The sequence below is a fragment of the Rhinatrema bivittatum genome, chromosome 5 (genome assembly GCF_901001135.1).
Source record: "Rhinatrema bivittatum chromosome 5, aRhiBiv1.1, whole genome shotgun sequence".
NCBI lineage: Eukaryota > Metazoa > Chordata > Amphibia > Gymnophiona > Rhinatrematidae > Rhinatrema > Rhinatrema bivittatum.
The window spans coordinates 286,561,108-286,579,744 of record NC_042619.1 but is presented as its reverse complement, the minus strand read 5'-3'; the positions used below and the strand labels follow the sequence as shown (position 1 = coordinate 286,579,744).

General features: G+C 46.1%; 1 protein-coding gene across 2 annotated transcripts in view; it reads right to left on the bottom strand.

Annotated features, from left to right (window-relative positions):
- The window catches only part of LOC115092775 (disintegrin and metalloproteinase domain-containing protein 9-like), a 1,307,906-nt gene that overhangs the window by 484,500 nt on the left and 804,769 nt on the right, over nt 1-18,637 (bottom strand). For both annotated transcript variants that reach the window (XM_029604079.1, XM_029604080.1), the window contains exon 13: nt 12,538-12,721. In XM_029604079.1, the coding sequence (XP_029459939.1) occupies nt 12,538-12,721 (184 nt within the window). The remainder of the gene's footprint in view (nt 1-12,537; nt 12,722-18,637) is intronic.

Here is an 18,637-nt window from a genome sequence, read left to right as displayed (position 1 = left end):
CAAGTTTTTGTACTCACATACTATATATTCCGTAGTCATTCATGTTGACCTGTTCCCCTATTAAAGATACTGTGCTCAATTGTTTTTTGTAACTGTACTATGATACTGGGTTCAAATGTTTCTTGTAACTGTACTATGTTCAATTGTACTGTGTTCAATTGTTCTATGTAAAGCCCCTCTTTTTTTGGGCATTTCACTGTTTTATGTAAACAGGAATGATTTGTATTTCATACAAGAACCTCGTATATAAAAATTAAAAATAAATCAAATCAAATACAGAATAAAGAGATCAGAAAGTATAAGCAGAAACATGCTGAGAAGAACTGAACTGGAACCCACAATAAGCCAACCTCTACATACAGAGCAACAAAAGAAAAACAGAAACATTACCATTCTTCATAAAAATATGAAATAATAATAAAATTAAGAAATATAAAACAATCATAATAGTAAACTCATATTCATAAAAATAATAAATATTTCAAACAGTTATTGAATAGAATATACAAAATTTCCTAAACACCAATAAAATATTTCAAAACATCTGATGTATACAAAATCCAATAATTAAAAAATGTTATATTCCCCCTTCCAAAAATTAAATATTTTGAAAGAGCAGAATTATCAAATTACACAGATAATTAAAATTAATAAGGATTAAGAAAAACCTCCTGCTCTCCATACCTGTGATCGTCTGATTTCCAGTCACCCTGAGATTGTTGTGGATCAGGGGAGGTAGGGATGCTCGAATTTTATCTTCTCTTTCACACACACGTACAATAACTCATTCATTCTCTCCCACTCTGTTATAGTTTTGAGGTGTTGGAGTGGATACTTGGGTACTGCGGAGAAGGCCACTCCCACGGGGAGGAGCCCCGTGAAGAACCGCAGTACTAGGCTAGACTCTATATACGCAGACACAGAGAATTGATATTTATTATACAGCTTGGTGGTAATGCCCAGGAGATAGCAGCAGTGAGGTAACCCAGTAGAAGAAGTCCAGTCCCACACTTGAGAGGATGGAAGGCAGCACAGGGTAGTAGAGGAAGTCCTGGATGCAGGTTCCCAGCGCAGAGCTAAAGGTGAGACAGATTGACAAGGTTGGATTACTTACTGAAGTAGATAGCTGTATTGGATGGATATCCTGGCAGGCAGAAGTAATAGAGTTGCAGGCACCAAGACAGGGAGAGTGAGCCCTCGAGGAGCGAATACCTAGAATCCCAGATAGGCACCTGAAAGAAAGCATAAGGGCCCCTGAGGACCCAAGTAGAGAGACCTTCCAGTGGCAGCAAGGAAGCGGCAGAGTATCTTAGACCAGCGGCAATCCAATCCTTGCTAACTCAGTTTGTTAGCAAACGAAAGGCAGGCTAAATATCCAGATGGGTATTCGAGGGGACGCCCCGAGGTTCCCGCCATGACGTGGATAAAGACGTGGGTGGCATGTGTGTGTACACCCTAGGAGGCCATCAGGAGAAACATGGCGAACACCCTCGCCATTCCGGGGACGCCAGAGAGAGCAGCATGAAGACGCGGCAGCAGCCATCTTCCCAAGGCTTGAGGAGAGAGAGAAGGGAAAAAGGTGAGGCACAGAGGGTCAAAGCCATCTGAGACCCTTGGGTGCAACAGTACCCCCCTTCAAAGGGCCCCCTCCAGACCCCTTACCTGGTCATGGTTTTTGAGGATGCGGTCGATGAAATTGACGAAGCATCTCTTGTTCATGATATTAGCCAAAGGTTCCCAAGAGTTTTCTGCTGGCCCGTATCCTCCCATGACAGGAGGTATTCCCAAACTCTGCCTCTCTTTCTTACATCAAGGATGGCATCAACCTTGTACTCGATGTCTTCTTCTGCATCAACGGAGTAGGTTCAGGTGTCTTGGTGGAAAACTCACTAAGAACAAGCGGTTTCAGCAGCGAAACATGGATTGCATTATGAATCTTCATAGTTGGAGGAAGTTTCAGACTATAGGTGAGTGAGCCCAATCTTCAAAGAATAGGAAAGGGTCCGACAAAGCTTGGAGCAAATCAGGCAGATGGAAGCTTGAGTCTCAGATGTTTGGTAGACAGACAGACTTTATCAACAGGATGAAATTCAGGAGCTTTGCTACTGTGAGCATTATAGCCTTTCTTTGCTCTTTGTCCTGCTTTTTGGAGCATCTCTTTAGTCTTTCTCCAGAGCTGCTGTGTATCTTTGGCAGTAGATTGAGCTGCCGGGGATGACACAGGAAGTGGAAGTGGTAAAGGTGGTAAGGGTTGTCATCCATACACCACTTCAAATGGTGTAGATCCAGTGGATGTTGCTGGATGTGAATTGATGGCGAATTTAGCCCAGGGCAACAGTTCAGCCCAGTTATTCTGATGTGAACCAACATAGGCACAAAGGAACTGTTTGAGAGTTCTATTCATTCTCTCAGTTTGACCATTCGACTGAGGATGGTACGCAGAGGTGAAGCCAAGTGTGATATCGAATTTCTTACACAAGGCTTTCCAGAACTTGGCTGTAAATTGAGCTCCTCTGTCAGACGCAATGTGTTTAGGCATGCCATGCAGGCGAAAGATATGACTGATGAATAGCTTAGTAAGTTCCATGGCTGAAGGCAAGCCAAGGAGAGCCACGAAGTAAGCCATCTTTGAAAATTGATCCACTGTAACCCAAATGGTATTGTTACCTCCAGAAAGTGACAAGTCCGCCACAAAATCTGTTGCAATGAGAGTCCAAGGCTCATCTGGTACTGGCAAGGGTTGAAGTAGGCCACAGGGACGTCCAGGTGGAGGTTTCTGTCTGGCACAACTGGAACAGGAAGCTACTTACGCAAGAGTGTCTTCCTTCATGGTGAGCCACCAATAGAACTTCTGTAGCTTAGCCAGTGTCCTTCATTGACCAGGATGTCTTGCCAGTTTTGAATCGTGAGCCCACGCTAGCAGTTTCTTTCTTAGATTGCAGGGTACAATGGTCTTGCCCGGGGGTACTGGATGTGTAGCTGGCAGAATAACTCTTTTTGGGTCGATAATATGCTGGGGTTCATCAGGTACATCTTCAGCGAGAAAGGAGCGACATAAGAGTCTGCTTTGACATTCTTGTCACCAGGGCAATATTTCAACACAAAGTCAAATCTGTTGAAGAACAGGGACTACCTCGCCTGTCTATGGTTAAGGCATTGAGCATGACGGAGGTACTCCAGATTTTTGTGATCAGTGAAAACAGTGATCTGATGTTGTGCACCTTCAAGCCAGGGGCGCCATTCTTCAAACGCCATTTTTATTGTCAGGAGTTCTTTCTCCCCAATGCCGTAGTTCTTCTCCACTGGCAAAAAGCATCGGGAAAAGAAGGAACAGGGGTGCAAAATCTTAGAATCACTGGTATAGCTTAGCACGTCCCCTACGCCTACATCCGAGGCATCGACTTCCACAATGAAGGGTCGCGTAGGGTCCAGATGGTGGAGACAAGGCTTGCTTGAGAAGGCGTCTTTTAATTTCTGAAATGCTGTCACAGCCTCCATAGACCAAGTGGCAACATTGGCTCCCTTCTTGGTATTGCTGTTAAAGGAACAGTCAATGAAGAGCAGTCTTTGATGAAGGCCCTGTAGTAGTTGGTACATCCCAAAAATCATCTTAGAGCTTTTAGGCAGTGGGTTGTGTCCATTTTTTAATACTCTCAAGCTTCTGAGGGTCCATCTGGAAACTTTTGTTTGAGACAATGTACCCTAAGAAGGGCACGGATTCATTGTGGAATTCGCATTTAGACAGTTTGGTGTACAAGCGGTTCTCGCAACGTCTCTGCAGAACTCTTTTGACATCTTCCTGATGGGATTGCAGGTCCTGGGAAAATATCAGGATGTCGTCCAAGTAGACAATGACACATTGGTAGAGTAGATCACACAGAATATCGTTCATCATGTTTTGGAAGACAGCCGGGGCACTGCACAAACCGAAGGGCATCACCAGGTATTCAAAATGCCCATCTCAGGTATTAAAAGCCGTCTTCCATTCATCGCCAGAGTGGATGTGAACTAAATTATATACTCCTCTGAGGTCAAGCATGGAGAATATCTTGGCTCCCTGTAGTCTGTCGAATAGCTCTGAGATGAGTGGTAAGGGGTAGAAATTCTTTACAATGATCTCATTCAGAACTCTGTAATCAATACATGGACGTAATGTTCCGTTCTTCTTCCCCATGAAGAAGAAGCCTGCGCCGGCAGGAGACTTGGAGGGTCTTATGAAGCCTTTTTAGAGATTCTCCTGGATGTACTCTGACATTGCTTTATTTTCTACTATGGAGAGAGAACCTTCCTTTGGGTGGTTCCTTATTAGGCTTCAAATTGATGGCGCAGACGTATGATCTGTGTGGAGGTAATACATCAGCGGCTTCTTTAGAGTATACATCTTGGAATGATGCATATTGGGACGGCAACCCAGGCAACAACGGGGTAGTTGGTATGCAGGGTATTGGAGAGACTTCCAACAAGCATTTCGCATAGCAATCTGGACCCCAACGTGAAAACTTCAAAGTGGCCCAGTTGAATTGTGGCCACGGTTGCCCAAGTACCAAAGGGTGCATGGCCTTCTCTAGCACAAAGAAGGAAATTGTCTCTATATGAAGAGCACCAGTGCGTAAGCTCACTGGTTCTGTAAGCAGAGTTACTTCACCCAGTAAGGGGCTCTCCATGAATCGAGGACAAAAGCAGCGGAGATGTCATGGTAGTGGCGGGGATTTTCAAATGTTCCAATAGACATTTCAAAATGAAATTTCTCTCTGCCCCAGAATCCACTAAGGCAAGGGTCTGGTATTCTATAGGTCTGCAGATTAAAGATTCTGGAAGAGAGATTGGAGGAGAGGGTGCAGTTAGATCTAAGAAGAGTCCTCCCACAGGACTGCCAGTTTCCCGGACATATAGGGCATGTTTGTACAGCATGGCCAGCTTGTTCACAATACATGCATAGCCCCAATCTCTTTCGCATTCTTCTCTCTTTAGATGTCAAATGACTGCGGCCTAATTGCATTGGTTCTTCTTCACCAGCAACAGGACCTGAGGATGTAGGCCTGGAAACAGACTTGACTCGAGTCTCTTCCTGAAGTGGTTTTCTGGGACTCTTGACCTCTTGAACCTTGTCACGCAGTCAGTGATCAATCCTTGTTGCCAACTTCATCAGGTCCGCCAAGGTCTCAGGCATCAATCGAGCCACCAGCTCATCTTTCAATAGGGAGTTCAGGCCTTCAAAGAAGAGGGTCTTCAGCATCTAGGGTCCCAATGTAATTCAGAAGCCAACGTCTTGAATTCAATGGTGAAGTCTGGTAAAGTTTTATTACCTTGTTTTAGATGAACCAAAGTTGATCCTGCTGTCGAGTACCGGGCAGGGTCATCGAACACTGATTTGAACAGTTCAAGAAACCCGGAAAGATCATTCAGGATAGGTTCATTTCTCTCCCACAGCATGAGGCCCAAGCCAACGCTCTTCCATCCAGATATGACAGGATATAGGTGGTCTTGGCATACGCTGTAGGAAAATGGTTAGGTTGCAGAGAAAAGTGCATACAACATTGATTAATAAATCCTCTACATTTCCAAACTTCCCCTGAGAAGCATGTTGGAGACGATAGAGACACTGTAGTCTTGACTGTCACTTCATGCAGTGTATCTTCTTTACCTGCGGTAGTTGGAGCATACATCTGTGCGTGTAACTGGTTAAAGTCAACAGTCAGGTTATCCAATGAGTTCTGTTGTTCGGAGATTCATTGGGCCAGGCCTAGAATGGCCTGCAAGGCAGTGAGCTGAGCCGAATCCATGGAGTTAGCAATCTGTTATGGTTTTTAGGTGTTGGAGTGGATTCTTGGGTACTGCGGACATGGCCACTCCCAAGGGGAGGAGCCCCATGAGGAACCGCAGTACTAGATTAGACTCTATACACGCAGACACAGAGAATTGATATTTATTATACAGCTTGGTGGTAATGCCCAGGAGATGGCAGCAGTGAGGTAACCTAGTAGAAGGAGTCCAGGGATCCTCGGCAGAGGAACCCAGTCCCACACTTGAGTAGATGGAAGGCAGCACAGGGTATAGAGGAAGTCCCGGATGCAGGTTCCCAGTGCAGAGCTAAAGGTGAGACAGACTGACAAGCTTAGATTACTCAAGGAAATAGATAGTTGTACTGAATGGATATCCTGGCAGGCAGAAGTATAGAGCTGCAGGCACCAAGACAGGGAGAGTGGGCCCTTGAGGAGCGAATACCCGGTATCCCAGATAGGCACCTGAAAGAAAGCATAAGGGCCCCCGAGGAGTGGGTTCCCAGGTACAACTTCCAGTGGTGGCAAGGAAGTGGCAGAGCAGCTTAGACCGGAGACAATCCAATCCTTGGCATGACGTCTCTCGAGGGGGACGCCCCCAAGGTTCCCGCCATGACGTGGATAAATACGTGGGTGGTGTGCGCACGCGCACCCTAGAAGACTCTCAGGAGAAACATGGCGAACACCGTTGCCATTGCTGTTCTGGGGATGCCGGAAAGAGCAGCAAGAAGATGCGGCAGCAGCCATCTTCCCAAGGCTTGAGAAGAGAGAAAGGAAAACGTGAGGCACAGAGGTTGAAGCCATCTGAGACCGACAGATGCAACACACACTCGCTCTCTCAAACATAAAAAGGCTCCCTCTCCCTCACAGATATATTGTGTGTGTGTGTGTGTGCCTGTGCAAGCCTGTGAAAGCCTATGGGGCAGATTTTTAAATGAGCGTGCGCAGGGTAGATATAGTGATTGGAGTATACTACCATCCACTTGGTCAAGATGGTGAGACGGACAATGAAATGCTAAGAAAAATTAGGGAAGCTAACCAAATTGTTAGTGCGGTAATAATGGGAGATCTCAATTACCCGAATATTGGCTGCGTAAATGTATCATCAGGACATGCTAGAGAGATAAAGTTCCTGGATGGAATAAATGATAGCTTTATGCAACAATTGGTTCAGGAACTGACAAGAGAGGGAGCAATTTTAGATCTAATTCTCAGTGAAGCAGTGAAGCATGGGGCCACTTGTCTTTAGTGATCATAATATGATCAAATTTGAATTAATGACTGGAAGGGGGACAGTAAGCAAATCCACGGCTCTCGTGCTAAACTTTCAAAAGGGAAACTTTGATAAAATGAGAAAAATTGTTAGGAAAAAACTGACAGAAGCAGCTACAAAAGTAAAAAGTGTGCAAGAGGCATGGTCATTGTTAAAAAATACCATCCTAGAAGCACAGTCTATTACGCACCCTGCACGCGGCATGCTCACCTTCATGGTGCCACAGTGGGTCCTGGGGTGACCTCCCTCGCGATAGTTGACAGTCCTGCCAGGCCCCGGCGTCCTGCGGCGGTGGTCACTGGGCCTTCCACTGCGCGCCGGGCCTCACGCCGAGGTTCGGCGTCCTTGGCCATGTTGGCCAAGCCCATAAGCACTCATGCGCGGACTGCCCGGACTCATGTAGGGCCAAGGGCGGATCCTAGCTCCGTGGCATGTCCTAATTGATCCCCCGATATAAGGAAGTTCCTGTCTCTGCTTCCTTGCCTTGGCAATCGGGTCGGTTTGTTCTGAGATTGCCTCTGCGCTTGTACTTCTTCCTGCTTGTCCTAGTCTCGTTCCAGGATCCTTCTGTTCCAGTTCTGTTCCTGACTCGTTCCTGCATCCTAGTTCCTGTTCGTTCCTGTGTTCGTCTGTCTACCCAGGTAGTACCCTTGGACTGTCTTACTGGTACTGACCTCAGCTTGTTCCTTACCTGCCTGCTTGCCTGCCACCTGCCTCAAAGATCACAGCCTGTTCCTGACCTGCCTGCTTGCCTGCTGCCTGCCTCAAAGACCACAGCCTGTTCCTGACTGCCTGCTTGCCTGCCGCCTGCCTCAAAGACCACAGCCTGCTCCTGACCTGCCTGCTTGCCTGCCTCAAGACTTCAGCCTGCCTTTGAACTCGGCTGACCTCCAGTACCTGACCTCTACTTTGCTGACCATTCTTCGGACTGACCTCTGGACATTGACCTTTGCCTGCCTGACCTCGTCTGCAGATTCTGACTCAGTTCCTCGCCTTGTCATCACCAACGCTGTTCTGGTTCTCCCTGTTCCAATCAGCAACCATCTCTGAACCCGATCGCGCTCCCCCTGTCTCCGTTGGCATGCCGGACTTTCACTCTCCTCTGAGACCCTACGAGGCCCACCTAAGTCCAAACGGCCTGGGTCCCTTCAGGCTCCTCCCGGGGGGACCTCGGGCTTCCAGTGGTGAAGATCTTCCTAGCTTCTGTCTCCTCTAGTGCTCCGTCCCCTGGGGGCAGTTACCTCCTGTTCCCTTTCAGGAGTCATTCCACCTCTGCCCCAGGACTAGGGTCCACCCCAGGGTGCAACACAGTCCAGATGTATTCCACACATTAAGAAAGGTGGAAAGAAGGCAAAACGATCACCAGCATGGTTAAAAGGGGACGTGTTATGGATCTACTCCTCCAAGGGGAGGAGTTAGCAATCTTGTTATGGATCTACTCCTCCGAGGGGAGGAGTTAGCAATCTTGTTATGCTCTGTTCCTCCAGAAGGGAGGAGTTAGCAACCTTGATAGTGATTACTCCTCAAGAGGGAAGGAGTTAGCAATCTAGTTGTACTTCATAGGTGGAGTTGGCAATCTGTTATGACTTCGGCTGCTGGATACTCCTGTAGGAGGAGGAGTTGGCAATCTGTTAGCAATCTGCTACCAGCGGAGTGTTTGGAGAGGGCACTCTGCTGTAGAAGAATATAGAAAGTTGAATCTTTGGGCCGATGGCAGATGACAGCGCCCCCAGTAGGATATCCTGAGAGGGACCACCGACTAGGCTTGGGTATGGAGACAGACACAGATAGTTCTTTTATTAGACAGATTAGTAGAACCACCAGAGGTGGCAGTAGTGAACTGTTATGCCCGGCAGGGCTGGCGTCCCTCAGATACTGGAACAGCGATCCCAGGGTGGCTGAGCTGTAAAGAGACGTAGATAGTGAGTACACAAAGGTATGCTGTGTTCATAGCCAGAACTAGATGACAATTCTCACATAAGGTCTTAAAGAAGCTCAGTAGCTGGAAACGGTTAGGCCCTCGAGGAGCGAGTACCTGGTTCCAGGGAAAGCTTTGAGAGAGCAATGGTAACTCACAGATGTCTGTATCTGTAATAGCTTCCAGGCAGTAGAGAATCTTCAGAGTGTCCAGGAACATGGGCCCTCGAGGAGCGAATACTGGTTCCTATCTGCAATCTGAAATAAAGAAAAGAGAGCAAGGCCCCCGAGGAGCAGGTACCCCTGGTAAGTCTGAGGAGGCAGAGTAGCTTGGACGAATCCTTAGCGTAAGGAATTTCCCGAGTCCTTGCTAACTCAAATCGTTAACGAATACTGAGACCTTTTATATTGGAAGCGGATGACGTCAGCTCAGGGGGATGCCCCTGAGGTTCACGCCCTTGCTGGTACATCAATTGGAGGAACATGGTGGATCCACAGCATCGAACCGGTCCAGGGACGCTGGAGGGAGACAGCATGGAGACACCGCGGCAGCTAACCGTCCATCAGACTCGGAGGGAGTCGCCACAGAGGTAGAGAGGGTGAAGTGAGGGCGTCGAGCAGCGATGGACGCAACAGGAGGTGAAAGAAGCTATTTTAGCCAAAAGATCTTCATTCAAAAATTGGAAGAAGGATCCAACAGAAGAAAATAGGATAATGCATAAACGTTGGCAAGTTAAATAAAAGACATTGATAAGACAGGCTAAGAGAGAATTTGAAAACAAGTTAGCCGTAGAGGCAAAAACTCACAGTAAAAACTTTTAAAAATATATTTGAAGCAGAAAGCCTGTGAGGGAGTCAGTTGGACCATTAGATGATTGAGAGGTTAAAAGGGCAATTAGAGAAGATAAGGCCATCGAGGAAAGATTAAATGATTTTTTTGCTTCAGTTTTTACTGGAGGATGTTGGGGAGATACCCATATCGGAGAAGGTTTTCATGGGTGATGATTCAGATGGACTGAACCAAATCACGGTGAACCTAGAAGATGTGGTAGGCCTGATTGTCAAACTGAAGAGTAGTAAATCAAAAATGAAATTTCAGACCTATTAGTAAAAATGTGTAACCTATCATTAAAATCATCCATTATACCTGAAGACTGGAGGTTGACTAATGTAACCCCAATATTTAAAAAGGGCGCCAGGGATGATCCGAGAAACTATAGACCAGTTAGCCTGACTTCAGTGCCAGGAAAAATAGTGGAAAGTGTTCTAAATATCAAAATCACAGAACATATATAAAGACATGGTTTAATGGAACAAAGTCAGCATGGCTTTACCCAAGGCAAGTCTTGCCTCGCAAATCTGCTTCATTTTTTTGAAGAAGTTAATAAACATGTAGATAAAGGTAGATGTAGTATATTTGGATTTTCAGAAGGCATTTGACAAAGGTCCTCATGAGAGGCTTCTAGGAAAAGTAAAAAGTCATGGGATAGGTGGCGATGTCCTTTCGTGGATCACAAACTGGCAAAAAGACAGGAAACAAAGAGTAGGATTAAATGGACAGTTTTCTCAGTGGAAGGGAATGGGCAGTGTAGTGCCTCAGGGATCTGTATTGGGACCAGTACTTTTCAATATATTTATAAATGATCTGGAAAGAAATACGACAAGTGAGGTAATCAAATTTGCAGATGATACAAAATTGTTTAGAGTAGTTAAATCACAAGCGGATTGTGATAAATTGCAGGAAGACCTTATGAGACTGGAAAATTGGGTAAACAAATGGCTGATGAAATTTAATGTGGATATGTGCAAGGTGATGCATATACGGAAAAGTTACACAATGTTAGGTTCCATATTAGGAGCTACCACCCAAGAAAGAGATCTAGGCGTCAAAGTGGATAATATATTGAAATTGTCGGCTCAGTGTACTGCGGCAGTGAAAAAAGCAAACAGAATGTTAGGAATTATTAGAAAGGGAATGGTGAATAAAACAGAAAATGTCATAATGCCTCTGTATCGCTCCATGGTGAGACTGCACCTTGAATACTGAGTACAATTTTGGTCGCCACATCTCAAAAAAGATATAGTTGCGATGGAGAAGGTACAGAGAAGGGCGACGAAAATGATAAAGGAAATGGAATAGCTCCCCTATGAGGAAAGACTAAAGAGGTTAGGACTTTTCAGCTTGGAGAAAAGATGGCTGAGTGGGGATATGATAGAGGTGTTTAAAATCATGAGAGGTCTAGAACGGGTTAATGTGAATCAGTTATTTACTCTTTCAGATAATAGAAAGACTAGTGGACACTCCTTGAAGCATGTGGCATATTTATAACTAATCGGAGAAAGTTCTTTTTCACTCAACGCACAATTAAACTCTGGAATTTGTTGCCAGAGGATGTGGTTAGTGCAGTTAGTGTAGCTGTGTTTAAAAAAGGATTGGATAAGTTCTTGGAGGAGAAGTCCATTACCTGTTATTAATTAAAGTTGGCTTAGAAAATAGTCACTGCTATTACTAGCAACAGTACCATGGAATAGACTTAGTTTTTGGGTACTTGCCAGGTTCTTATGGCCTGGATTGGCCACTGTTGGGAACAGGATGCTGGGCTTGATGGACCCTTGGTCTAACCCAGTATGGCATGTTCTTATGTTCTTAAAGGTAAGGGTGTGGTCCAGGGGCATTCCATATGGACCACCGAATGTAACAAAGGCATTATTTAACAGGACATATGAACAAGTAATATTTATGTAAGAATAAATCTATTTTGGAGAAGTTACCATATATAACAATTGTGAATTATCGAAGAGTTTTAGATCTAAGATTTATTTAGCTTTGAAGCACCACCAGAAGGAAAGTTAAAATATGAAACAGTTTGGGAATAAGAACTGAACTGTACATTGGATGAAGATGAATGGATTGAGATTCATGCTCGAGTGGCCAAGTCCTTTCTGTCAGCGAAACTTGCTGAAAATTCTTTTAAGGTGTATTATAGATAGTATTATACCTCACAGACATTGAAAAAAATGTATGCATGTGCTTCCAATAAATGTTGGAGGGGATGTGGGGAAGTAGGCATGATGACACATATCTGGCAGGCTTTTGATATAATTACTCCTTTTTGAAAGAATGTGCAGAAGTTGATCTTGGGTCCAGGTAGGGTGGGACCCGAAGATCTTCCTTTTGAATGCACCAGTGGAAAATGCCTCACCAGGATTGGACAAGTTAATTAGGCAGATTCTGATTACAGCACAGTGCAATTTAGCAGCTCATTGGAAGAAATTATACGAACCTGATATGACTGCACTTTTACAAAAAACTTTGGGGAGTTTACCAAATGGAAAATCTTACAGCAATCGAAAGAATAAATATTGCTTCATTTGTGCAATGTTTGATGATATTAGAGACTTGCGATACAAAGCATTCTTGGGGCAATCAGCTCTTGTTGGGAAAGAGGTGAGAAGGACTGGGGATGACTTGTAACTTCAGTTGGATGTCTGATCAAAAAATGTGAACATTAAACGAAGTTGATTAAAAGGTTAATAAAAGTTTCAAATTTAAAACTAGCTACAAACCTGTTCAGAGCCACAGTCACATTCCTCAGTTGCATTCACCACCTTATCTCCACATAATGCTGTTGCTGGTGTAACAGGAATTTCAGTAACTAAGATTGGTTTATTCAATAGACATTCTGCACGGCCTTTCTTAATTAAAAATGCATATTGGTCAACGCTGCAGTTACTAAATATTTTGGTTGGTCTATTATATGAAAGCAAAAAGAAAGATATTTAGTATTTGAACGTCATGATAAGATAATTAAATGCAAAACCCGTTTGCATAGATTAAAATATGTATGAAAAAGAACAGTTGTCTTTGAAAAAAAAACATTTGAGATATTTCCAGTATTTAAGCCATTATCACATGTATATAAAGGTCTTGAGAACTCATCGACTACATCTTTGGATATTCTTAACAATGGTCCAAAATAAGATATCAGAGCCTGCAGGAGCAATTAGTGCCATGCTGTGCTAGAAAAATGTCACCATGTCTGTTCCACCAAGGAAAGTGGAGTAAATATATTGATTTTACAGGCTGCTATTGCTAATATAAAAGAATATTTTCAGCAGCAGCAAGGAGCAAAATTTTGAGGGTAATTGTTTAACACCTGGCATAACTTATGCCACTAATGCACGTATAAGTTACATCAATTTTCAAAGTGGACTTTCACACATAATTCTGCTTTGAAAATTATCCTGCCAAAACTACCCCACACAAGTTACACCTTCTAATTGGTGTGCACAAAATTTCCCTGAAAATGTATGTGCATATGGTTGAATTGTTAGGATTTTGCCTGCTACACAGCCTCTTCGTACCCGGATTCAGATGACTATGATGTCTCTGCACCTGAAGAGCCATCCAGTGAGCTCTGCTCAGCCACCAAAGCTGTCTCCTCATAGGTCATCCAACTCAGTCTGTGGTGCAGCCCTACATAATTCAGCCTTGCCAAACCCTCCTTGCTTCTGCGTGGAGTCGCTCTTGGCTCCTTGCCCTAGCCACTGTTGCATGAGGCCTACTCAGGTGTATCCTTGTCTTGCCTTGCATGTGGCCTCCGGGCCTTCTCGCACAATGCCTTATGGCCTTCCAACCTTCTTGCTCCTTGCTTTGTAATGTGGCCTTCAGGCCTTCTTGTCCCTTACCTTGTTCTGATGCATACCTGGGCCTTCTCCTGCTCTGTGGCTTATTTAGTCCTTACTCTACTCTACAGCCTATCCAGGTTCTTTATGATTAATGTGCCTTCAATCCTCTGTGTTCAGTGTGCAGCCTACTGTGTGTCCTGTCCCTGTCAGTAGCCAGCACTGTGCCTCTATGCAGTTCAAGTCCTTGCCTGCATTCAAGTCTCAGGTCCAGTCCTTCCCTGCACTCGAGCCTCAGTTTCAGTCCTTGCTTGCATTCGAGCTTCAGTTCCAGTCCTTGCCTGCATTCGAGCTTCAGTTACAGTCCTTGCCTGCAGTCAAGCATCAGTTCCAATCCTTGCCTGCAATCAAGCTCCAGTTCCAGTCCCTGCATGCATTAAATCCTCAGTTCCAGACCTTGCCTGCAGTCGAGATCCAGTTCCAGTCCTTGCCTGCATTCAAGCCTCAGTTCTAGTCCTTGCTTGTGCTCAAAACTCAGTTCCAGTCCTTGCCTGCACTCGAGCTTCAGTTCCAGCCCTTGCCTGCACTCAAGCCTCAGTTCCAGTCCTTGCCTGCAGTCAATCCTCAGTTCCAGCCCTTGCGTGCACTCAATCCTCAGTTCCAGTCCTTCCCTGCATTCAAGCCTCAGTTCCAGTCCTAGCCTGCACTCAAGCCTCAGTTCCAGTCCTTGCCTGCACTCAAGACTCAGTTCCAGCCCTTGAGTGCACTCAATCCTCAGTTCCAGCCCTTGCCTGCATTCAACCCTCAGTTCCTGTCCTTGCCTGCACTCAATCCTCAGTTCCAATCCCTGCCTGCACTCAACCCTCAGTTCCAGTCCTTGCCTACACTCCTCAGTTCCAGTCCTTGCCTGATTTCAAGCCTCAGTTCCAGTCCTTGCCTGCACTCAACCCTCAGTTCCAGTCCTTGCCTGATTTCAAGCCTCAGTCCCAGTCCTTGCCTGCATTCAATCCTCAGATCCAAACCTTGCCTGCATTCAAGATCCAGTTCCAGTCCTTGCCTGCACTCAAGATCCAGTTCCGGTCCTTACCTGCACTCAAAATCCAGTTCCAGTCCATGCCTGCATCAAGCCTCAGTTCCAGTCCTTGCCTGCACTCAAGATCCAGTCCTTGCCCGCATTCAAGCCTCAGTTCCAGACCTTGCCTGCACTCAAGCCTCAGTTCCAGTCCTTGCCTGCACTCAATCAAGCCTCAGTTCCAATCCTTCCCTGCACTCAAGCCTCAGTTCCAATCCTTGCCAGATTTCAAGCCTCAGTTAAAGCCCTTGCCTAATTTCAAGACTCATTTCCAGTCCTTGCTTGCACTTAAGATCCAGGTCCTGTTCTTGCCTGCACTCAAACCTCAGTTCTAGTCCTTGTTTGTGCTCAAATTTCAGTTCCAATCCTTGCCTGCATTCAAGCCTCACTTCCAGTCCTTGCCTGCATTCAAGATCCAGTTCCATTCCTTGCCTGCACTCAAGATCCAGTTCCAGTCCATGCTTGCACTCAAGATCCAGTTCCAGTCCTTGCCCTAATTGAAGCCTCAGGTCCAGTCCTTGCCTGCAGTCAAGCTTCAGTTCCAGTCCTTGCCTGCATTCAAGCCTCAGTTCCAAACCTTGTCTGCATTCAAGCCTCATTTCCAATTCTCGCCTGCTCTCAAGCCTCAGTTCCAATCCTCGCCTGATTTCAAGCCTCATTTCCAGTCCTTGCTTGCACTTAAGATCCAGTTCCTGTTCTTGCCTGCACTCAAACCTCAGTTCCAGTCCTTGCCTGCACTCAAACCTCAGTTCCGGTCCTTACCTGCATTCAAGATCCAGTTCCAGTCCTTGCCTGCACTCAAGCCTCAGTTCCAGTCCTTGCCTGCATTCAAGCCTCAGTTCCAATCCTCGCCTGCTCTCAAGCCTCAGTTCCAATCCTCGCCTGATTTCAAGCCTCAGTTCCAGTCCTTGCTTGCACGCAAGATCCAGTTGCAGTCCCTGCCGGCAGTCAAGATCCAGTTGCAGTCCTTGCCGGCAGTCAAGATCCAGTTCCAGTCCCTGTCTGCATTCAAGCCTCAGGTCCAGTCCTTGCCTGCACTCAAGCCTCAGTTCCAGTTCTTGTCTGCACTCAACCCTCATTTCCAATCCTTGCCTGCATTCAAGAACCAGTTCCAGTCCTTGCCCGCATTCAAGCCTCAGTTCCAGACCTTGCCTGCACTCAAGCCTCAGTTCCAATCCATGCCTGATTTCAAGCCTCAGTTAAAGCCCTTGCCTAATTTCAAGACTCATTTCCAGTCCTTGCTTGCACTTAAGATCCGGTTCCTGTTCTTGCCTGCACTCAAACCTCAGTTCCAGTACTTGCCTGCATTCAAGCCTCAGCTCCAGTCCTTGCTGGTGCTCAAGCCTCAATTCCAGTCCTTGCCTACATTCAAGCTTCAGTTCTAGTCCTTGTTTGTGCTCAAATTTCAGTTCCAATCCTTGCCAGCATTCAAGCCTCACTTCCAGTCCTTGCTTGCATTCAAGCCTCACTTCCAGTCCTTGCCTGCATTCAATATCCAGTTCCAGTCCTTGCCTGCACTCAAGATCCAGTTCCAGTCCATGCTTGCACTCAAGATCCAGTTCCAGGCCTTGCCCTAATTGAAGCCTCAGGTCCAGTCCTTGCCTGCAGTCAAGATCCAGTTCCAGTCCTTACCTGCATTCAAGATCCAGTTCCAGTCCTTGCCTGCATTCAAGCCCCAGTTCCAGTTCTTGCCTGCACTTAAGATCCTGTTCCAGTTCTTCCCTTCATTCAAGCTTCAGTTCTAGTCCTTGCCTTTCATTCAAGCTTCAGCTCCAGTCCTTGTTTTCATTCAAGCTTCAGCTCCAGTCCTTATTTTCATTCAATCTCCAGTTCTAGTCCTTGCTTGCGCTCAAGCCTCAGTTCCAGTCCTTGCCTGCATTCAAGCCTCAGTTCCAGTCCTTGCCTGCATTCAAGATCCAGTTCTTGCCTGCATTCAAGATCCAGTTCTTGCCTGCACTCAAGATCCAATTCCATTCCTTGACTGCACTCAAGCCCCAGTTCCACTCCTTGCCTGCACTCAAGATCCAATTCCATTCCTTGACTGCACTCAAGCCTCAGTTCCAATCCTTGCCTGATTTCAAGCTTCAGTTCCAGTCCTTGCCTGATTTCAAGTCTCAGTTCCAGTCCGTGCCTGATTTCAAGCCTCAATTCCAGTCCTTGCCTGATTTCAGGCCTCAGTTCCAGTGCTTGACTGCATTCAAGTTACAGAACCAGTCCTTGCCTGCACTCAAGATCCAATTCCAGTCCATGACTGCATTCAAGCTTTAGGTCCTGTCCTTGCCTGCACTCAAGATCCAGTTCCAGCCCTTGTCTGCACTCAAGATCCAATTCCAGTCCTTGCCTGCACTCAAGCCTCAGTTCCAGTCCTTGCCTGCACTTAAGCCTCAATTATAGTCCTTGCCTACACTCAAACCTCAGTTCCAGTCCTTGCCTGCACTCAAGATCCAGTTCCAGTCCTTGCCTGCATTCAAGATCCAGTTACAGTCCTTGCCTACCCTCAAGCCTCAGTTCCAGTCCTTGCCCACACTCAAGCCTCTGTTCCAGACTTTGCCTGCACTCAAGCCTCAGTTCCAGTCCTTGCTTGTGCTCAAGCCTTATTTTCAGTTCTTACCTGCATTCAAGCCTCAGTTGTAGTCCTAGCCTGCACTGAAGCCTCAGTTCCAATCCTTGTCTGATTTCAAGCCTCAGTTCCAATCCTTGCCTGCACTCAAGCCTAAGTTCCAGTCCTTGCCTGCACTCAAGCCTCAGTTCCAATCCTTGCCTGAAATCAAGCCTCAGTTTCAGTGCTTGTCTGCACTGAAGCCTCAGTTCCAGTCATTGCCTGATTTCAAACCTCAGTTCCAGTCCTTGCCTGATTTCAAGTCTCAGTTCCTTGCCTGATTTCAAGCCTCAGTTCCAGTCCTTGCCTAATTTCAAGCCTCAGTTCCTGTCCTTGCTTGCACTGAAGATCCAGTTCCAGTTCTTGCCAGCACTCAGGATCCAGTTCCATTCCTTGCCTGCATTCAGTCCACAATTTCAGCCCTTGCTTGAGCTCAAGCCTCAGTTCCAATCCTTGCTTTCACTCAAGATCCAGTTCCAGTCCTTGCCTGCATTCAAGTCTCACTTCCAGTCCTTGCCTGCATTCAAGCCTCACTTCCAGTCCTTGCCTGCACTCAATCCTCAGTTCCAGTCCGTGCCTGTATTCAAGCCTCAGTTCCAATCCTTGCCTGCGCTCAAGCCTCAGTTCCAGTCCTTGCTTTCACTCAAGATCCAGTTCCAGTCCTTGCCTGCATTCAAGCCTCAGTTCCAATCCTTGCTTTCACTCAAGATCCAGTTCCTGTCCTTGCCTGCATTCAAGCCTCAGTTCCAATCCTTTCCTGTAGTCAAGCCCCAGTTCCAGTCCTTTCTTGTAGTCAAGCCTCAGTTCCAGTCCTTGCCTTCACTCAATCCTCAGTTCCAGTCCTTGCCTGCATTCAAGCCTCAGTTCCAATCCTTGCCTGATTACAAGCCTCAGTTCCATTCCTTGCCTGCATTCAAGCTTCAGCTCTGTCCTTGCTTGTGCTCAAACCTGAATTCTAGTGTTTGCCTGCATTCAAGTCTCAGTTCCAGTCCTTGCTGCATTTGAGCTTCAGTTCCAATCTTTGCCTGCACTCAAGCCTCAGTTCCAGTCCTTGCCTGATTTCAAGCCTCAGTTCCAGTCCGTGCTTGCACTCAGTAAGTGTTGCTCGGTTCAAAAAAGGTTTGGATAAGTTCTTGGAGGAGAAGTCCAGTAACAAATATTAAACAAATTTACTTAGTGAATAGCTACTGCGATTAATTGCATCAGTGGCATGGGATTTTCTTAGTGCTTGGGTAATTGCCAGGTTCTTCTGGCCTGGTTTGGCCTCTGTTGGAAACAGGATGCTGTGCTTAATGGACCCTTGGTCTGATCCAGCATGGCAATTTCTTATATTCTTAAGCCTCAGTTCCGGTCCTTGCCTGCACGCAAGC